This window comes from Camponotus floridanus, unplaced genomic scaffold (assembly GCF_003227725.1).
Source record: "Camponotus floridanus strain SB8 unplaced genomic scaffold, Cflo_v7.5 scaffold4, whole genome shotgun sequence".
NCBI lineage: Eukaryota > Metazoa > Arthropoda > Insecta > Hymenoptera > Formicidae > Camponotus > Camponotus floridanus.
Window position 1 is genome coordinate 2,765,012 of NW_020229547.1, and position 22,614 is coordinate 2,787,625.

A 22,614-nucleotide genomic window follows, 5' to 3' on the forward strand; every position below is an offset into this window, starting at 1 on the left:
TACCGGAAGTTCGACTTTATCTATAAATACATATATCCGAAACACATTTGACACCGGATAGAGTGAAACGAGAAAAAAAATAGTATTTTGACATATAGTTTTTTTATCTTAGATTTTTCCATAAAGAGTTAAGAGATACACTTATTTTATGTTTATAAATCTTAAAGCGCAGTAGAAAAACTAAATATATAATTAAGAAACGCATCTGTCGATCGGCTTAGAATCTAATTTGCGTGTCTCTGTTCGATATAGACGCACATTTGTTACAGTTATGTAACAATAATTGCTTCCTACATATGATCGAGAGCTAACAAAACGAGACATCTCCCGTTGCAACGACGTCGTTGACGTCGTTGCGTTACGAATTGCGTAATCGATATTCGATATCGCGATGCAAATTACGGCGCTGACGATATATCTACGCCCCTTCGTGTACGTATGCACATCTGCGGACCGATCTGCACCGCAAGGACAAAACTGAAATAGAGGCGGTGAACAAAGAGCGGAAATCTCTCGGTGGAGGCGTGACAAACTGGTCCGTTCTGCACCAGCCTAAAAACAGACGGGATCTCCGGAAGTAACAAAAACAAATTGTGCATGTAGCTCAGACTTAAATGTAACCGTGCAAATATCGTATTTTCCATCTTTTAAATCATATCTTTTTTAAAAAATGGTGGTTGGTTTTTTCTGAAAAAAAAAAAATTTTTTTTATAAAATCCTATTCCAATTATTTGGATTGATTGGACGTTCGATATAATTACAAATAGAAAATTCAATCTGACGCAAATTTAGACAAAAAACGAAGAAGAAAAAAAAATAGATGGATGAAAAAAAAATAATGATCCATTTGTTTTTTACGATAATAAGTGAAAAAGTTAAAAGGTTCGTTTTGGCTGTGTTTTGCAATCACATACGGAGTCCGGAAAAAAAAAGATTAAAGGCAACTCAGAAAATTCCAATTGACAAGACTGGAAATAATCACTTCTATATCACTTTATTACTTTACCGCTGATGGACTTAATCACACGTGATCGGAAAATGCAGCTGAGACAGAGGCTGACTTTGAAATCCTTTTATGATACTCTCGAAATTTTTCTAAAGATTCCTCTCTTTTTGATCAAAATCATACTCTATCCTTCATTTTCTAAATTAGTATTTTTTTCCATTTTATATGTATAAAATTGGCCTTCCTTTTTTTGAAATCGAGAAAAATTATCAATATGCTTGCACGTATAAGAATCGCATGTTGCAGATATAATTGCGTCATAAAATAATTTATCCCTTCCAAACTTCTCCTTTCGACGACTCGAGGAGACTCGCAAAGGAAATTTCATCCGCTGTATTTCGTGTCAGCGCCCACTCGGGATTACGCATCTACCACTTTAAGTAACGCGTTATCATCGTATGCATTGCAAGTTTATCGATGACAAGTATTCCAAGGAATTCCGGTCATCTGGTAACATGATGGAGCTTGACCATGACAATCATTTGTATGTGGTAATGATATAAACAATCTCGAATGAAAGATACACAAAAGGCGGAAAATATAAAGCATATTTTATTTGAAAAAAATAAGATTGCTAAAGGAATAAGAAAGTATATCAACTGATTAATTGATTTTTTACCTGAAGATTAAAAAATTTAACAAAATATAATTGCAAACTTCTATATTAAAATTAGATATAAATATTGAGGAGAGAAATGTACAAAGAAAGTTTTAGAGAACCAAAGCTGATAAAGAACACTTGTTAGAGGTCATCGTCATCAAGTTGATGTAAATTTATCAATTTATCTACAGCCCCAGTACAGAGGGAGATTTTAAAGCACGATGAAAATCTTTCGTATGAAAGAAGGGGAATAAAATAGAAAACTGCCCACGTTAAACTTTCCGAAGAATGTATTCCGTGGCTTCGAGTGATTCATATCTCACTCTCGACACTTTAGAGAACTCGTCCAGATTGTAAATGTAGAAAGGAAGAGCGTAGAGAACGAGTGGAGAGTAGATCGTAGGAGGGGAAGGGGGAGAAACCATCGGGTACAGGATTGAAGAAGAGAGAACGCACCTGCTGAGGGCTTTTGTACCGCGTGACGTTGAAAAGAGATCGACGAGAATGGACGGTAATTGATTACAGCCCAGGAAACGTATCCATTCTTCAGCGACGTAACCCGGAGAACGAGAACGCCTCGCTCTTGTGCTACCACCGCAATTCTAAACTGGATATTTTCGTTACGAAGGACGTTTTCATCTCGAACGTCTCGGAGTAGATCTGATCGTAGTGCATGCTTCGCATTCCTTGCAACCACCATGATAAAATCATATATATATATATATATATATATGTATACTCGTATTATTGTACGTACGTTATCAACTTTATCAATTAACGTTATCAATTATTAATATAAATAATTGTTGATGCTACGCTTATTACATCTCTATGAAAAAGGATAATGTGATTATATTCTTTTTTTTTTAAATGCGATGTATGATATTTTTAATTTTTATATTAATATTCTAAATTATATAAAGCAATTTAGGAGCTAGTGATTAATCTTAGCATTAATTTCGAATTTTAATAGTATCTTTTTAAGCTTTATAAATTTTTACGTTTTAGTTTAAATATGTAAATATAAGATTGAGATGCGTTTTTTAGCACAAAACAATTGCATTATTTTGAATATTTCTTATTCATCATCATGTGATAGATCTTATTTCAATTTGGATATTATATAAAATTGATATTTATATTGTTCAAAAATTTATTTATGATTCCAGGATAAATTTTGATTAGAGGCTAAGACACGGTAAATATAAGATTTACATTTAATAATTAATTTAATATATAAGTAAGGTATACGTATTTTTTTTCATCAAATGACAAATAATATTGTATTGCCGCATTCTTTATCGTGATCTGCAGAGAGCAGACTTGTAATAATAAGGTCAACAAATTTTCCTCTGCATAATTCTAGCCGGAACGTCTGGCGCACATAAAGTCTAATATAAAGCATGTATCTCGCCATCACGGAGCCGGCTGGAAACTCAGGCCGATGTTAAGACTTCGTTCCTCGCGATTTTCTTCGTGTGGAATAAGGATATCTTTCAATATAAGCAGCAAAATATAATCTACTTGTGCCGTTTTATATAATTATAACAATTAAAATAATTTGTGTGTAAAACAGTCTTTTACGATTTAAGATAACACTATTTTGTGTAAATTCAATTAATAATATTTTATAGATTAAAATAATATTTTACATTCACACAAAAGACCTGAAAAAAAGTTTTGTTTATGTTATGGTTTTTGTCAGAAGAGACGCGCACATACCAATAACGCGTCCCCCCACCTTATCTATCCTACTCCCAAATTTTTCACAATTTTATACCATAATATTATTACGGTCACGTCTGAGGTCGGTTGTGTTTCACGTCTCTCACGCCTCTTTATCTGTCAAAAGTGAATTTCGCGTACGAACGAATGTCGGGAGTGATTGTTTTAAGTGCGTTTATTATTCCGCGATTAATGCATCTTTTGATATTCGACATCATTGCGATTTATTACCGAAACACTGCACATGATGGAATTAGAAAACTCTGATATTTTTGAACACGTAAGTAGATTATCATTACTTATATCATAATTATTTGCATTTTTTTGCACGTGGAGTAATGAAGGATATAAAGCTGTCAGCATGATAAAAATAATTAGTATGATGTATATTGAAAATAGTTGCATATATTATTCATGACAAGATATTAAAAGAGACAAACAACATTGATCGATTATGAAAATTAATACGTCTTGTTATATATAAATTAAAATTGATTATTCTTATCGTTAAAAAAATATATAAGACTATGATATAATTCAATCATAGCTAATATAAAGATGTTAAAAGAGACAAACAACATTGATCAATTATGAAAATTAATACGTCTTGTATATAAATTAAAATTGATTATTCTTATCGTTAAAAAAAATATATATAAGACTTTGATATAATTCAATTATAGCTAATGTAAATTATAATCTAAATTATTAGCAAACAAAAATAAATAAAAGAACCCGAGCAAAAAAATTAATAATTGCGCGCATTTCTTTTTCATCATAACAATTATGTCGTTTCATGCGATATATGTACAGATATACGATCGACAAGAAGACACGTGGATGTAGTGTCAATTTAAACAATGCTCGATGATAATTTTAATATTTGCGTAATGATTTTCCAGATTATATACATATGTACTTTACACGCGGTGACTCGGTATGTTGATACTTTCTCTCTCGTTTAATGTTCTCTTCGGTGCGTCTCATTGTACCTTGTATTGTTCTTACGCGTATACACATGTATTCAATGACAGGCGACAACGACCCCTCTATCGTTGCCTCTTTGAAGAATATGAATGATAAAAGAATGCCCACGCCTGTTTCTTTCGCCACTCGATATTCCTCGCAAGGACAATCGTTTGTTTTCAGAATTCTCTCTCAACATTTCTGGTATGTTTTATCTATTTTTTTTAGTTGTAAAGAATGTTTCATCTATTTTAATTTTAGAGAATAATTCAATGAAAATAATTCAATGATAATTAAAAATAATTGGATTATATCGATCATGTATATAATCGACTTATATAAAACTTATTCCACGTATCAATTATGTGAAATAAGAAAACATTATTAACGATAAGAATCATCATTTTCGGATTATTTACATGCAAAAAATAATTATCTAATGAGAGTAAAAGATTTATCACATTCTAGTAAATATCTTACTTTAAAAAATAGTGATAATCAATATCTTCATTTTTCACTCATTCTTCTTTAAATTAAATTTTTATAATTTTTATTATAAAAATATATATTATAATTTTATATATTGAATATACATTATATATATTATAATTTTTTTACTATTTCATGTATAAAATGAAAATCAATCGAGATAAAAGAGTCAAAATGTGTTTTCTATGAAAGATTTTTTATGATATTTTTTATGATATTATGTTAATTATTAATTTTTCTTTGAAGAAAAAAACTGAAGAGCAAGAAAAAGTTGAATAAAAAAATTGCAGGAAACTTGGCTAATATAATTTCTGGACATACAGATTTCTCGATATTCTCTTTTATCGGATTTGACATCAGGGATGAATTACTTGAAGAAGAGGGGTCGAAGAGACGACGGAATGAAGAGATACGTGATCGATGATATCTGTGGAAAATTAATCAAATCTCGTCTCATCGAGCTGTCAGATTCGTAAATGTCTACAAAATGTTAACGTGCAAGTACATTTCTCGCTATTTATAAACCAGATCGCCTCGGCGAACAGTCGATTCAATTAAATACTGTTATCTTTACAGAACGACTTAGGCCGCTAAGTCAAGACGATTGGTGCTTTCTCCCTCTCTCTCTCTCTTTCGCGAGTTCTCGGCCCTTTTTTTTTTTTACTTACCTCGTTGCCACACGGTAGGATGGAAATACCGCGGGCGTAGATGGGTACCCTTACTTTGCATACGATGCACGCTCGCGTTTCGCGGCGCGTAGCCCCTTCGGCGTGGCCGCCGGTGCGAGAAGGGACCGGCGGAGGAAGGGATGCGGTGGGAAAGAGCGGAGCGAGGAGAGGTCCCCGCGTACTCGGGGAGGCCTTTTGTACGTGCTACTCCCGCGCGACGTGCGATGGACCCGCTCCCGGAGTGGACGTGGACGCGAGTTGGAATCGCAGTAGTATAGTGGCTGCCGCCGCGCGGGAATTGGACGGGACGGTCGCGGCGGCCGCGCTCCTTGTCTTCTCCTCCATCTTCCTCCGAATCCTCGGTCCTCTTTCGCGGAACGCGAGTCCCGAAGATCCAGCGGATCCCCGACCGGATTCTCTCCCATTGATCTCCGGTGAAAGTGCTCGGGAGAGCGCGCGAATACACGCGTGTGCGCGCGCGCGCGCGCGTCCGATGAACTCCACGTGGTGCTCCGGCGCGACGTGAAAGAGGCTGCTTGTCGGACACTGCTGGTCGGGCGAAAGGACACTGCGATCGAGCGAAGGACATGAGGCCGCTCGTGGAGGTCTGGGTGCTGCTGGTCCCGCTGCTCCTGGTGGCGGCGGACCCCTCTGCGCGGACGACGAACGCGGAGTGCCCGCCGAGATGCGTGTGCTTCACGATGCATGTGCGATGCATGTTTCAAAAGCTGAGCCAGATGCCGCGGGTGCCTGCCAACACCACCGTTCTGTGAGTTCTCCCTTTCTTTCCCCCTTTCGTTCTCTTCGCGGATCGATAAGCGTCTCTTAATCGTCGCGACTCGAGGATCTTTTCATCGTTAGGTGATACCTTGTGCAATCGTGACGCAAGCGTTACACCTGTCACCGTAGCGATGAGATTTTTTTCTTGCGAGACAAAAATTGAAAATTGTTCTGTGTATCTTACGTCGAGTTTTTATCCAATGACTCTTGTTTTAGTAACTAATGAAGCGTTTCATTTAATAATCAGATATAATCACAATATTTTATAAATAGTTTTTAGTATGTGAAAGTTTTATCATTTTACAGAAATTCATGATATGATCGTTGTTTGATAAACAGCGCAATTGTTGATAATATTACGGTAAAAGGTCAAGAGAAAGTATACTATACAGATGCGTATTCGCTTATGGGAAAGATACTAATCGAGACGTATAATCATCCCAGTTAAGATCGAGACTGACACAGCGCTTTCAACAGAGAATGCATTCGCTCTCTTCGAAGCATTCAACGAGAAAGATAACGTTGTATATTCCAATGGTGTAAACTCGTTTGAAGAATCTATTTGTATTATAAAATAATCGATAAAAGCGATCGATAAAAATAATAATTGTATCAATATCAATCTGTCTCCAACAATTACCTACAATTGAGATGCATCGTCAGAATAAAGTTGACTGCATTGATAAAAATGAATTATTATACTCAGATTTAGCTAAGGAAATCAAGTTATTGATTCGAGACGCAGTAGATTTACAAAAGGAAATAGAAAATCGCGCTATTTAGAACTATATATAAGTTACGACTAGTAATACTAAAGTGGAACTTCGGCGAAAGGAATAAACGAGAATACAGTAAAGCATCTCGGGATCTCAATGCAAAACTAGAAATTTATTTAATCTGACATTCTTTAAGACTTGTAATTATAAGTAATAGTATATACCAAATTATTTTATGTATGTATAATATATATAAGCGTATATATAAGTACGTGTAATCCCATGATCGATTTTTCTCAATCAAAAAAATAATTTAAATATATATTATTTATATAATAAATAATATATATTATTTGATAATATAAATGAAAATATCAAAGTAAATAAGTTTCTAATTTTGCTTCAAGATATCACGTTGCTTTACTGCTTTCTCGATTTAAACCTTTCTCCGAAGTTCTATTTTAGCATTTCATCGAAACTTATATAGTTCTAACAATAAGACAAATTTTGACATATATATAAAATTTTATGTTTACATATATTATATATTATATTATATATCGAAAAATATTGTTAATATTAACATACTTTATTAAATTTAAATGTTACCAATAATTAAAAATACATTACATAAAAACCGAAAGACAAAGTTTAATTGAGAGACCATATAAATGAAAAATGCAACAATTAAATACATTTTGAATCATCTATCATCTATCTATATATATAATATATATCTATTTAGCTTTGCATTGCGAAGGACTGTTTCTTTCGTTTCAAAGAAACACGTACTACCAGCGTTATCAACGAACGTGTCTTTCCGATGGAAGTAAAAACGATATATCGAACCAGCTTCATCGTGACAATCGTTCTCCTAGTTTGCGTGAAACACGCGAGTAATATTCTGAAAAATATTTAATATTAAATATTCAATATTTAATATTTGAAAGAAAGCAAGATAACACGCGTGCTATCTCGAAACGGCCGACTATTTTATCATTTCACCCCGATTTAGCTCGAACTTCGATATCTGTCATTGATATCGCATCTATAAATTTGTTTTCGTTGGAAAAAAAGGAAAATAATACGGACGATAATCTCTACGAAGAATTCTTTATCATTTTTGTTGGAAGTTGTTGCGTAAAATCTCTCAGACAAAGACGGAGTAACATAATAAACGTCGGCGAATCAGCAATAAAAACGTGATTAAATCCCGTTTGTCCTAATGTGGTTTCGTAGCAATGCATCATGTCATCGTCATGTATCTGTCTCTTTTTCCTTCGATTTACATAAGCAATTTAAAAATAGTATTGCTAACGAGCGTTGCTATTTAATTGTCTCAAAAATAAGATTACTTGTTTCTTTTACTTTAACAATTGCTATTATTTATTGCACAATTTTTCTCTTTCTCTTTCTCTCTCTTTTTTCTCTATATCCTTTTTTCTTTATTTATATATTCTCTTGTTATTTAATTAATTTTAATTGGGTTTTTTTATTTGAATTAGTGTATTTTTTAAAACAAAATTGCACTTAATAAAGATTTTAACCATGACCTATTCTGTATTAGATAACACAGATCATTGTAGCCTTGGAACCGCATTGTGGAGTCACAAAGCCACAATGGGGATAAAATTCATTTAGGAATATAATTGCTTGCATTTAATTTCTTTGTTTAAATAGTGTTTTTCTCTTGTTTTTCTCTTGTTTCGTTATTGTGATAAAAAATAATTTTAATTGCTATTGTAACACACACAATTTTAACTTTATTAATAATTCATATATTCGCATATAAAGATCCATTATACTTTTACAATTTTAATTTTTTAAAATAATTGACATAAATCTAAAAATAATAAATTTAAAAAGAATAATTGATACAATAATTTTTTTTAATACGATGACTATCTCGAATTAATTTTTTCTAAAGTTGAATAGTGACAGCAAACATTTTGGATGTATTACTCGGGTTCGAGACGACTCTGATTAATTCTGTGATTATTGCTCGTGCGATGGTGACGAAATTTTGTTGCAATAAAGAACAAGTAAACATATGACCCGCAGAGAGATTATAATACGTATATATTAAGACATGAGTCACATGCGCGAAAGTTCTCCGGCATAAAATCCTTTCTCCTTGCATTGCGTTCTATGTTTAAATGCGCTCATAACTTATAATCCTGTCCGCTATTTCCGGTAACGATGAGTTACCCAACTCCAGTTCCCTAGTACACTATCAGGTTTTGTTTGGTAAATGCGAATAAAGGATTCTCTAATGAACTGGATAAATGAATTTAATCTTGCCTTTGGCAATTTAATACCAAAGAGATTGCGAGAAAAGTTTATAAACTCGTATGATCACTGCTACAAGATACAAAGAAACGCTGAGCATAGCGATGTCAAACGACGTGAGTCAAGTGTTATCGTAATTATATCTCTCGACAATGTGCAATAATTCTAAATGTAATTTTAATGAAACATCCAACTACAGAGTTTGACTTTTCATTCCCTTTATTATTTGTTTCTCCCTGGGAAATTTTATTTAATCCTCTCTTTTTCTATCTCTGATTTGCACAATAGAAAATTATGATTATCATAACAGTGCGTGTTTGATAGGTTTTTCTAATATATCCGGTTTTACCGTTAAATCCTCGCTACGTGTATCGCGCTTTATGCTATAATTATCTGTTTGCGATTTTTTAAAATTACGGAGAAATAGACGGTCGTCCGTGCTCGGTCAATAATTGATGGAATATTCATTATGGTCGAGTTGTGTCGAGCATCCTTAAGTATCCCGTCTTTCGGAATGTTAAGCGTCTCTTTGTTAATCATATATACTTGTCCGGTGCACGATATCTCGATAATCACTGAGAAATCATCATTCGCGTTGCACGTCGCGCCATAATCTTTGATTACATGTTAATTATAGTGTGCATAAAAAATTGCGGCTGGAGGTTCCGTAAAGGAGGTCAGAAATTATGCATCTGTTTAAACCCTATCCGCGCTCTAACGTTCCATATTGATATATCACGCTATTGTATATAGTCAACTGAATTCGATTAAATACATAAACGCACAAGACATACGTCAGCGATTCTCAATATTTTGAAATTTTTTTATTCTGTTAAAAAAATTTATAATAATGTACACGGTTCGTATTTTTGTACATGCTTATTTTGAATGATTCATGTACTTATTTTTATTTTAATAATGCAAATGAGTACATCAGTGTTACCTAAAATTTTTATGCTCCTATGAATCTACGAGGAGACTTTTGTAATATGCATGAAATAGAGAGGCGTATACACATCCAAGGATGTAGATTCCAGAATATATCTGCTCCCTGAGAAAATGAAGAACCTTGAATTCTTAGAGATTTATGTTATACTTGAAAAAATCACGGAATTCTTATCAGGGAATTATATTGGAACTCGGAGGATTTTTTAAAAAACGAGTCTCTCTTTAATAACTTTGTTCTTATATTATATAAGCAATCGGTAATTCAATTAGCTAAATTAGCCAATTAGTCAAATGATGTTTAATATATTTAAAATATTATATATTAAGAGCCAATTAGCTAAATTATGTGTATACATTTAAAAAAAACATCAAGAGAATATAGAATATGCAGTATATATATTTTCATTATAATATTTAATGATAAAAAGGATAAAGTATTGTATAAAAGAAGATATTTATTTTAAAGCTATTCAGTTATTTTTTAATAATTTTTCAAAATTAGCACTTGAAATGGTCCCTTTGTATAAGTGAAAAGCATTAAAAAAGGAGCACAATAAGAAAATTTATTTTAGAAAATTCTTCCAAAAATCTCCAAGAAAATTCTCTTTGCCTTTTGAACAAAAAAACTTGAAAGATCAGGGAATTTTTTTACAAGATTTGAATAGACATCCCGAATTCGCGTCATATAAGGTGTTAGATTGTGTCATCGTTATAATTTTAAGTATTCGTGCATCTCGATAAATCGAATGGCGATGATTTCGAAAGGCTTGCGGTTAAGCTGGACGTGACCAAAAGAAGAAAAGAGAAACTGAATGCTCTTTCCGAAACGTATTACATTTTCCACCCGCTATTAACGTCACTTAATTTGCACTTGCACGATTTGCCGTTATTAATACGAGCCTTTGATCGTACCGCATTAAATGAATGAATCGCTGATATTTGTATGCATCAACACACACAAATCTCTATGGACAAAGAAAAATCGAAGTGGCAACACGCGATAGTTGGCTCTATAAATAGCAAAATACAGAAATGTATGTACATGTGAGAGATAGAAAGACATAAACTGAACATTTCAATCTTTTTAGGACAAACTAGAGAGGGATGTATTTTTGTAATTCAGGAATTAATGGAGATACATTAATTTTTAATTACTGTATCTTATACATTAATATTCTCCCTTTTAAAACAATAATTAAATATGTCTCTTGATATAAATATGTTTGTCGATAATTTTAGATTTATCTATTTCCTTTTGGATAAAGATATATACACGGTCCGACAATTTTCCATCCAGACTTTAAATCTCCCGCCTAAATGCGTGGCACTATCTGTCGGAACTATATATCGTTAGAAAGGTGGAAATGTCTTCTGTATGTTAAGCGAAGTTTGAACGCTGTGTCATGTAAGATGATTGAATTATGACATTTCACGTGACAGCCCAAAAAAATTGTGTCGGAAAATTATAATGGAACAACGCAGTGTCATAAAATTCCATGCTAAATCAGGCATAAATGCCACAAAAACATTCGAATCGATGAAAAAAGTCTACGGCGATGAGTGTTTATCCCGAACAACAGTTTTCGATTGGCATAAACGTTTTCGCGAAGGTCGCGAATCACTCGAAGACGATGAACGAGAGCCGAGGTTTCGCAACGCCGATACAATCAAAAAAGTTGCCGATTACCTAGCCGACGATGAGAATGCAAGTATCAGGATGATTTCTGAGGACTTGCACATCAACCGAGAAACAATCCGCCTAATTATTACGGAGGATTTGGGCAAAAGAAAGGTCAGTGCTCGATTTGTTCCACACCATTTAACAGATGATCAAAAATTAAAGTTCGGCTCTCGTTCATCGTCTTCGAGTGATTCGCGACCTTCGCGAAAACGTTTATGCCAATCGAAAACTGTTGTTCGGGATAAACACTCATCGCCGTAGACTTTTTTCATCGATTCGAATGTTTTTGTGGCATTTATGCCTGATTTAGCATGGAATTTTATAACACTGCGGTGTTTTATTATAATTTTCCGACACAATTTTGTTTGGGCTGTCACGTGAAATGTCATAATTCAGTCATCTTACATGGCACAGCGTTCAAACTTCGCTTGACATATAAAAGACATTTCCATCTTTCTAACGATATACAGGGCGTTCCATTTTAAAAGTTCCACCCTCATAACTTTTTTAATTTTGATTGTAGAAAAAATTATTTCATATAAAAGTTATATGGCTTGAAGGGGAACATAAGATGGTGTCATTAGTTTGACATTGAAGAGTCACACCTGAAAGTCACGTGAAGGTGACATCCAACTTTTGAAATGGGACACCTTATATGCTTTTGCATGTTTTTATAGTTCATCTCGAAAACTTTCCAAAACACTATAATTAAGTTAGTTTTCATTAAGTATTTTCCGAGTTATGAGACTTGAAATCATTCCTTAATTTTACATACACCATAATATATCTAGTAAAATATTCATTTTTCGATTATCTTGTCTTAATACTTTTATGTACAAAATAATGAGAGGAATTAATTGGTGTAAAAAAAACTCGTAGTTATTTTTAAGAAAAAATATGTAATTTGCAATTAACAATTACATATTTTTTTCTTCGAAACAGTTTTAAAGTCTGGGTGGAAAATTGTCGAACCGTGTAGGTAGGAACTTAATACTACAAATTTCTCTGTCAAAATTAATACGACATTTTATTGAAGCTGTTTCTAAGGTGTTTAATTACCGTGAGAAGTAATTATGTCATCATGAGGAGTAATTTTTCGTTGAGGAAATGGGGGAACTAAAATTACTTTCTTTGATATGAAACGACGCTACACATTTATTGACGTCGATTGGCACTGCAATTTGCTAACACGTCTGATAAATGAAGGTTCCATTAAAAATTTAGATAAAACGGAATGTTTACATTAATTGCCATATGATCGACATTAGTTGAACAGTAATGCTTGTGTAATTTGAATGAAAAAGCGCAAGAGTATCGCATATGGTGAGCAATTTACGCTAGTTAAACGTCGGGAGCCTCTTCCACTTTTCTCGCGGCACGCGTGCGATTCGCTGGCACGATAAGAAATAGCGAGAATTGAAATAGCGGGTCGAGCGCGGGAACTCGAGGCCATAATTTAGAAAAGACGGACCGAATAAAATTGTTAATTAAGAGCCTAATATAACGGACTATCCTTGTTACGGCGAGCCCCCGTAATAATTAAGTATCGCGCTCGATGAATTTCCGAATCGTTGATTCATGCGTATCTGAATCTCGCGATCAGATTGACCCGCACTCGATTTCCTTATCGGCATTTTATATCATCTACTCTTATGTTGAATTATCTTTTCAAGTGCCGTTAATTAGGCATATCTTAATTCAGATTTTAATGACCTTTATCACAAAGCAGGTTCGAGATTTTGAGTTCCGCTAATCTAATCATTTATGACTCGGCTTGAGTATTCGCCGTAATTAATATACCGTTTATCTATCGAGAAAAATAACGACTGTGCTATTTATCCCCGATCTATACTCGAGAAAAGCATTCACACTGATCGCCCATTCTACTTGTTGGCGGGTGGGCGGTTAGCGGGTTCACAATTACGGTATTCTCGCCCATGCAAAAAAATTCTATTTGAATCTATCTATATCTCACACTTAACGCAGAATGCGGTCATCTAAGCGTAACCGCCTGATTCTAAATCCGAGATAATATTGCACACAGTTTTCATATGTAATTGTACAATGTAATCTAATCATTAGAATCGATCGAGTTTATTCTATTTTTATTTCAAATCCTGATAATTCTTCGATAGCACACAAAGGCCTTTTTTTCTCTCTTCTAACGTGAAAAACAATATTGTAATAATATTATGTATCATCAATAATATTATAATAATATTACACATTATTTTAGATTATATTAATATAATGTAAAATTAATATAATGTATATATAATGTATAGATTTTTCTTATATTAATATAATGTATATATATATATATATATATATATATATATATATATCATTTGTTTGCAAAATACGAGTCGCAAAGGTGTTTGCAAAGGCGTCTTTTCTCTTTTTTAACGTGCAAAAACAATATCGTAATAATATTATCATCAATAATATTATAATAATATTACACATTATTTTAAATTATATTAATATAATGTATATATTTAATATAATGTATATATAATGTATAGATTTTTATCATATTAATATAATATATATATATATATATATCATTTTTTTGCAAAATACGAGTCGCGTAATCTTTTTTTTCTTATGAATCGGAATCTTTTTGCAGAGATCTCCGATTCAACAGCATCACGGAGGTGCGGCCGGGGACGTTTCGCGGTCTCGACAAGCTGCACACCCTGCTGCTGAACGACAACCATATTCGACGGCTGGTCGCGGGCACGTTCGAGGGCGCGCCAAATCTACGGGTACTCTACTTGTACAAAAATCGAATCGAGCACATCGCCCCGGGCGCGTTCGCGGGGCTGCCGCGGCTCGAGCAGCTGTATCTGCATCACAACCACCTGCGGGAGATACGCCCCGGCACGTTCAACAATCTGCCGGCGTTGGAGCGTCTATTCCTGCACAGCAACAAGCTGCATCGGCTGCCGGCCGACGCGTTCGTCAACGTCGGTCCCATGACACGGCTGCGTCTTGACAGTAACGCGCTCGTCTGCGACTGCAATCTGGTCTGGCTGGTGGAGCGCACCCGAGAGAGGCCTACGGAGATGGCGGCGATTTGTCAGTCCCCACATAAGATGAAGGGTCGCTCCCTCACGACGATGTTGCCCGAGGACTTTCATTGCAGTTGAGTAAAATTGTAGGGTATTTATTTCCTGAAAGAACAAGGAAAACTTGGAATTCTCAGGGATTTCTTTTGTACCGGAAAAATGAGGGAATTCTCATGGAATTTTATTGAGGAGTTTTATTGAGGATTTTTAAGAACAAATTTTCGCTGATCATTTTACTCTCATATAGTAAACAGTCGACAATATATCGTAATTTTTAGTACTAAAAAAATTAAAATTTTATGCAAATGACAAATGCTTATCTTACGAAAGTTATAACTTTCACTACATTTATAAATCTAGTACTTAAAACTTAAAAGGTTCTGTATTTTCCCTACGAATAAAAAAATAGTAATAAATGCAATAAAAAAATTTATTTTAAAAAGCACTAAAAAGTCTAAATATTCTTTTTACTGGAATTTTGAACAAAAATATCTGGGAAGATCAGAGAATTTTCATAAGATTTGAGTAGACATAGAATGAGGCTCTCTTCCTACTGCTAGTTTTCACTTACAAATTTTCTGTATTATGCCTTACCATACACGTCTCATAGGATTTCAATATTACCGCTGCTGTAAGCTGTTAGCTTAACGATTATGTTGTCACGGTCATTGACATCATTGTGATCGCATGCTGATGATGCAGGGATAACATCGCGTGATCAACGCTAGGATGATTCGCGGTGTCTGTCACGTGATCCTTCATCGAAAAATTAAATCGATACTTCTATTCAAATTCAGTTATCGCCGACTAATTTTAAAACTAGACTTCATTTTCATCAAATCGATGGATGGCCGCACGAGTCCGAAACTACATTAGCATATATTTTTTGTAGGTTTCTTACAAAAAGAAATAATTATATGTGTAGCTGCTACATATTATGTAAGAATTGAAGGATAATTTTCTCGCGTGTATCTTGTAATTTTTTCAGAGAATATTTGTTATAACAGTAATTATAATAATCATACATTTATCTTTAAAATATTAGAGATTCGGATTTTATTTATCTGTATCTTTTTCTAATTATTTTTTGAGTTTTTTCACGATGACGTGGATAATATTAACTAATATTAAGAATAACAGCGAATAAAGAAACGAAAATATTACGAATAAAATATCAATATCACGTTAATTTATCTATTTAACCCATTTTTAATTGTCAACAATAAGAAAGAATTCTTTTTATAGCAAAACCACGTATAGTAGAAGGACCCGAAGATACCGTGGTGCGATTTGGCGAGACGATGACATTGACGTGCCGAGTAACGGGCGATCCGACGCCGAAAATCAAATGGATGAAGAATAAATGGTACTCGGAAGCGGACGATGATAACAGCGACAAGTACGAAATCCACGAAGACGGCGAGAAGTACGTAATTCGCGAGGATGGCAGTCTGGTGATCACCGACATGACTGAGCAGGACAGCGGGGTATACGAATGCATGGCCAGTAGTGATATGGGCTCGACCAAGTCCAGGAAGGCGAGGGCGGTGATCACGGCAGCGTCCCGTTTGGTATTCGCCGAGAAGCCAGAATCGCAAAACGTGACCGTTGGCACCAACGTGACCTTCTCTTGTCGAGTACTGAACAATGGGTTCAGTGTCAAGCCCAATATTCGTTGGCTTCGAGACGACCTACCGATCTTGTTCGGTGACAGAATCTTCCTCGAGAACGATGATACCAAGTTGCGTATCCTCGCGGCTAAGGAATCTGACGCTGGCAGATATCAGTGTCATCTTAAAAGCGTCGACAGAAGCGTAGTCCTCTTCGCGGATCTGCACGTCATCAACTTCATCGCGCCCCGATTGGTCTTCAAGCCGCAGGACATGGAAGCGGAACCGGATGCTATAGTCGAGGTACCATGCCGGGCCGAGGGCAGACCAAAGCCGGTGATACAATGGAAAAAGGATGGTAGTGCTCTTGAGGGCAATAGAATTAAGATCACTCGTGGCGGGAGTCTCCTCATTTTCAACGTGACTCCACAGGACACCGGCAGGTAAGACTGGAGTAATGTAAGCTTGATTAATAATTCCTAGTAATCAGTCTCAGAAGCCTGACTTGCAAATCTACATAAATGATAAAAATGGATATTAGATCGCATTCCTTCATTAAAAGTCTTCTGTATAATAATTATACAATTTTTTACAGATATGAGTGTTCAGCAATAAACGATTATGGCCGCGCAACCGCCGATGCTCTAGTACGCGTTCGGCAATCAGGTGCAACGGATACAATTATCGTACGAGCTTTTCAAAGTGCCACCGAGGAGATCGATCGTGCCATCAATAAGACGCTATCATCCTTATTCAATGGTGACTCATCTAACCATGTTCATCCATTCCGGTTAATACGATTCCCGAATGCCATCAGTCGCGCGGCTGCCAGACCTGCTGAACTTTTCGAGAGGACTCTCGTCAATATTCGACGTATGGTGGACGCCGGCGCTAAAGCGAACATAACCGGTGAATTTCGTTACGAGGAGATCCTGACGCGCGAACAGGTAAAAACAAATAGATAAGATCTTGTGCATCAAATCACAGTCTTTAATCAGGAATCTAAGATTTCATTCCCATTGTCAAGGTCAAAGAAATTGAACAGTTATCCGGATGCACCGGTCATAGACATCGGCAAAATTGCACCAACAGGTGCTTTCACCGCAAATACCGCACCATAGACGGCAGTTGCAACAATCTGCGTCATCCTACTTGGGGCTCATCGCATACAGGATTCCATCGAGTATTGCAGCCCATCTATGAGAACGGTTTCTCGACGCCGGTCGGTTGGGAGAAGGAACGACGATACTACGGTTATCCGAAACCAGCTGCGCGTCTCGTGTCGACCACGTTGATATCTACGCATGACATTACATCCGATCATCAGATTACCCACATGGTGATGCAGTGGGGCCAATTCCTGGATCATGATCTCGACCACGCGTTGCCATCAGTATCGAGTGAATCCTGGGACGGAATTGATTGTAAGAAGTCATGCGATAACGCAGCACCTTGTTTCCCGATGGAGGTACCGCCGGATGATCCGCGGGTTAACAATAGACGGTGCATCGACTTCATAAGAACCAGCGCCGTGTGCGGATCAGGCTCGACCAGCATCTTATGGGGTGAGAGACTGACACGGCGAGAACAGTTAAATCAGTTGACTAGCTACCTCGACGCATCGCAAGTCTACGGTTACAATGATGAAGTGGCGCGCGACCTACGTGATCTCACAACGGATCACGGATTGCTACGGGAGGGTCCTACGATCCCTGGTCATAAGCCTTTACTGCCGTACGCGTCCGGACAATTCGTCGATTGTCGTAGAGATCCGCTGGAGAGCTCGATCAATTGCTTCGTCGCTGGTGATATTCGCGCAAACGAGCAAGTTGGCCTGTTAGCTATGCATACCATATGGTTGCGCGAGCACAACCGCATCGCTCGCGTGTTACGCGAAATGAATCCGCATTGGAACGGCGAGAAACTGTACCAGGAGGCCAGACGTATCGTTGGCGCCGAGATGCAGCATATTACTTATCAGCACTGGTTACCGCGGATATTCGGTTCAACAATTGACGATTTTTTATTATCTTACCGCGGTTATGATTCCAGTATCGACGCTAGTATATCCAACGTCTTCGCTACCGCCGCTCTACGTTTCGGTCATTCGCTTATTCAGCCGCGCCTACAGCGTCTAAACGCCTCGTTCCAATCGATTCCTCAAGGTGCTCTCAATCTACGTGATGCCTTCTTCGCGCCCTGGCGGCTAGTGGAGGAAGGTGGGGTCGATCCCCTAATCCGCGGTATGTATGCTACCGCAGCGAAGTTGAAGCGGCCCGAACAAAATCTCAACGTCGAGCTCACCGAGCAGCTGTTCCGTAGCGCGCACGCGGTCGCATTGGACCTGGCAGCGATGAATATTCAGCGGGGACGGGATCATGGACTACCCGGTTACCTGGAGTGGCGCGATTACTGCAACATGTCGCATGTGGAGACGTTCGAGCATCTGGCCGCCGACATTAGCAGCGCTCGAGTGCGGCAAAAGCTGCGCGAATTGTACGGCCATCCGGGTAATATAGACGTCTGGGTCGGTGGTATTCTAGAGGATCAATTGCCAGATGCGAAAGTCGGACCGTTATTTAAGTGTCTTTTGCTGGAACAATTCAGACGTACTCGAGATGGCGATCGGTTCTGGTACCAGAATCCCGGACTCTTCCGCGCGGAGCAACTTGCGCAGATCCAGCAAGTGTCGCTCGCCAGAATCCTATGCGACAACGGCGATAACATCACTCGCGTGCAACCCGACGTGTTCCTGCTGCCCGAGGGCCGCAATGACTTCGTCAGCTGCGACGAGATTCCCTACGTGGATCTAAGCGCATGGTCCGATTGCTGCGACAACTGCGAGGATCACGACAATACTATTTCTCGCGTACGCAGAGAGGCTAAAAAATATCTTGCGCCTGATCACGACTATACAAAAAAAGTAGAATCGTTGAGCCGTAATGAAAAGGTGAAATACCTGGAGAACATGTTGGAAAAAAGCGATCGAGAGGCTACGAGATTACGAGAGCAGGCCGATGACTTATTGCACAGAGTAAAAAAGCTTAAGTCATTATTAGAAGACGTCAAAACACGATAATTGCATAAATATCCTTGCTTAGGTCCTTTCCTTCTATTGCAGGTAAAGAATTCTTGCGCTTTTGTCTCTGATATATTTTATCTTTCTGTCGTGCATTTATTAAAAACATACTGTAAATAGAAACGCATTATCTTTCTTAGTGCGAGATTTATATCATCAAATTGTAATTGTATGCACATATCTTTCGCAGCAAAATTTAAATTATGTAAAAGAGACAAGATATATTAAGCTATAGAAATTTTACAACATATTCTATTTCTTTTATTATGTACATATAATACAATACATGAATGGATCACTAAGTTATTATTCAATAATTTTATTGTTTATCTGTCATAATAAACTTGGTATGTTGTCCACGGGCAACAATGTCCTTACCATCGTTTTTTGTAAGTTCCACTTCAAGAAATGCTAAGGTCTTACCACTACGTATAGTCTCAGCATCGATTGTCACTACTTCACCAGGAAATGCAGCCTTCAAAAACCTGTGCCATTCATTTTACTGTATATTATAAGCATTTGTATGTTTTGTATTAATGAAGATGATTAAGTTTCAATCATCATATTTTTCAATTTTTAGATTTTCAATTTTTGATATACATCTAATCTTACAGATTATGTACATATATATCTGCATAAGGAATAAAGAAATTCAATTTATCAAAATATTGAGAACATAAAACCAATGTGTAAAAAATATTACAATGACATTAATTGCATGTATAAATAATATTGAAATATAAAGAAATAAAAAAATTTGATAATAAAGGTTTTCGGATATAGATTCTTACGTTATATGTAGATCTACAGAAACGTGCGCAGCTCCAGGAGATTTAGGTTCTCTTTCATAAGTCACTAGAGCACACCATGATATAACATCTATGGCGGTACTAGTGAAACCACCATGTAAAGTACCAAAAAGATTTAAATGCTCTTCAGCCACAGTAAATTGTGCTTTGCATTTTCCATCAGCAGCCGAAAGTAATTGTACCTTTTCAGAAAGATATAAATGTATATTTATAGATAACAATATAATAGAGGATTTTGATAGAAAAAATTGATAATTTATATCATTCTTGTTATAAACTTCTTATATAAATATACAACTGTCAATTACAAACATCAATCTGTATTTTAACGTAGATCTATATTTAAACAGAGATTTTTATTTTGAATTTGAATTATATTTTTCTTAAAAATGAATAAATTATATATAAACGAAAAAAAGAAAACTAAATTTTTTTTACTAAAAAATTGTGTTTACTGTGAATTTTATTAAAAGAAGCAAAAATAGATGTCTCGTGTAAAAAAGAAGAAACCAAAAGTAACATCAAAAAATCTTACAGTATTATTCCAACAATGAAAAATACTTGTGACGTTTCGTTAAAAATAGACATATTCAAATTATAATATATGCAACTTGCAAAAACAATTGAATTACAAATGTCACTGATATATATTTAATTATATATGGATTTAGATACTGATTTAATGAAATTTGTAGACTTACATTTTTCATACATTGACTGAAATTTTTAGTATTTTTCATTTTCTCCCACATGGCGAACGCAAGTTTCGTTCTCGACATTATCAATATCCTTGAATTTCGTATGTCTTTCCTAGTTGTCACGCGCTTCAAACTAATGAGATAACGAAATAAATATGTATCCTCACGTTAAAAAATTAAGTAATTCCTCTATTGATTTTTCTAATGATATTAAAACTATAAATGTGCATAGTCATGCCATTATTATGCTGTATCTCACTTTTACTGTGATGACATCAGTAGTAAAGATTAAAGTCGAAGGTCGAGGTTGTGAATAGCACAATATAAGAAAATATATAGCCAATTCTCGTATTTCTTTTTAAAGAATAAAGGTGCCCTTACATGGCAGCATCAAAGCATCGAGCGTCTGCGCAGAAAACCATACCGGTAGATTCAGAATGCGCAATGGTACCGGTATGGTTTTCTGCGCAGACGCTCGATGCTTTGATGCTGCCGTGTAAGGGCACCTTAACGTCATTAAGATGTCATTTGACGTCACTCTGCTACCTGGGTAATTTTAAATTGTAAAATACTTTAAAAAAAATAAACGTTTCACAAAGTTAATAAAACATTTTTTATTATACAACTCTAATTTTTATATATGTATTATCTTTTTGTATTAAAATTAGATAATTATTATATATATATAAAATATATGTGCATTCACACAAAAATTTGATAAAAAATTAGATAATTATTAAAATATATGTATATTCACAAAAAAATATTACTTTATTATAATTATCTTATGAATTTGTTAACATATTTTTTATATAATTGTTACGAATTTATCATTTATTTACACTAATTAAGTAAAATAACATATAACGAAATAAATAAAGTGAAATACAATAAAAAAAAAAACAATTTTTTTTATTTGTAAGATAAATACAATTTTACTGTCTTTGTGCAATAATGAATACTTTATATTTATTAATTTATTATTATAACATTCATGTCCAAAAGATATCCAGAGATCATCAAGAAGACATCCGGAGGATAAAATATCCCAAGATGACGTCTAAAGACGTCTACGACGTCATCTTGCTACCTGGGTCCTTTGGCTGTCCTCTAGATATTCTATGGATATCTTTTGGACATGGTGTGTTATTAGGGTATAAATCAACTTTTCTACTATAATATGAAATAAATAAACAAAAGCAAGAAAAAAATAAACAAAACACTGCATAATTAAAAAAATTAAATGTGATAAAATTTATAATTTCTAAATTAAAGTTTATAATATTGAAAAATATAAAAATTCAAAGTATAAAAAATAATTATATATTTTAAAAATATATTGAGTTATAGTTCAGGGCGATGAGCAGCTAAAATGATAAGATGATTGTGTATTGTGTGAAAATCTCAGATTTAAATCCTGATATAGCATTTTACATGTAAAGTATAAAGATTGTAGGGAGAAGCCAAAAATAACATAG

At 35.3% G+C, this 22,614-nt stretch overlaps 2 protein-coding genes across 3 annotated transcripts; one reads left to right on the forward strand and one right to left on the reverse strand.

Annotated features, from left to right (window-relative positions):
* Positions 1-6,042: 6,042 nt before the first annotated feature.
* On the forward strand, positions 6,043-19,883 carry LOC105251789 (peroxidasin). The gene is made up of 5 exons (XM_011258809.3): positions 6,043-6,224; positions 14,499-15,016; positions 16,186-16,993; positions 17,146-17,497; positions 17,578-19,883. The coding sequence occupies exons 1-5, from the start codon at positions 6,043-6,045 to the stop codon at positions 19,627-19,629; spliced, it is 3,912 nt and encodes a 1,303-aa protein (XP_011257111.1). The 3' UTR covers positions 19,630-19,883.
* On the reverse strand, positions 19,871-21,492 carry LOC105251788 (acyl-coenzyme A thioesterase 13). 2 transcript variants are annotated; one of them, XM_011258808.3, is made up of 4 exons: positions 21,396-21,492; positions 21,140-21,269; positions 20,421-20,620; positions 19,871-20,114 (listed from the first exon to the last, which is right to left on the reverse strand). In XM_011258808.3, the coding sequence occupies exons 2-4, from the start codon at positions 21,215-21,217 to the stop codon at positions 19,949-19,951; spliced, it is 444 nt and encodes a 147-aa protein (XP_011257110.1). In that variant the 5' UTR covers positions 21,218-21,269; positions 21,396-21,492; the 3' UTR covers positions 19,871-19,948. The 2 variants fall into 2 exon arrangements, with proteins under 2 accessions (XP_011257110.1, XP_011257109.1); XM_011258807.3 differs by having other exon boundaries at positions 21,140-21,467.
* Positions 21,493-22,614: the final 1,122 nt, after the last annotated feature.

Coding starts and splice junctions, on each gene's coding strand:
- LOC105251789 (XM_011258809.3), top strand. CDS start 6,043: ATGAGGCCGCTCGTGGAGGTCTGGGTGCTGCTGGTCCCGCTGCTCCTG. Junction 15,017..16,185: donor GCCCGAGGACTTTCATTGCA/GTTGAGTAAAAT, acceptor TTCTTTTTATAG/CAAAACCACGTATAGTAGAA. Junction 16,994..17,145: donor ACTCCACAGGACACCGGCAG/GTAAGACTGGAG, acceptor AATTTTTTACAG/ATATGAGTGTTCAGCAATAA.
- LOC105251788 (XM_011258808.3), bottom strand. CDS start 21,217: ATGTCGAGAACGAAACTTGCGTTCGCCATGTGGGAGAAAATGAAAAAT. Junction 20,621..21,139: donor TCAGTCAATGTATGAAAAAT/GTAAGTCTACAA, acceptor CTTTCTGAAAAG/GTACAATTACTTTCGGCTGC. Junction 20,115..20,420: donor TCTGTAGATCTACATATAAC/GTAAGAATCTAT, acceptor TGAATGGCACAG/GTTTTTGAAGGCTGCATTTC.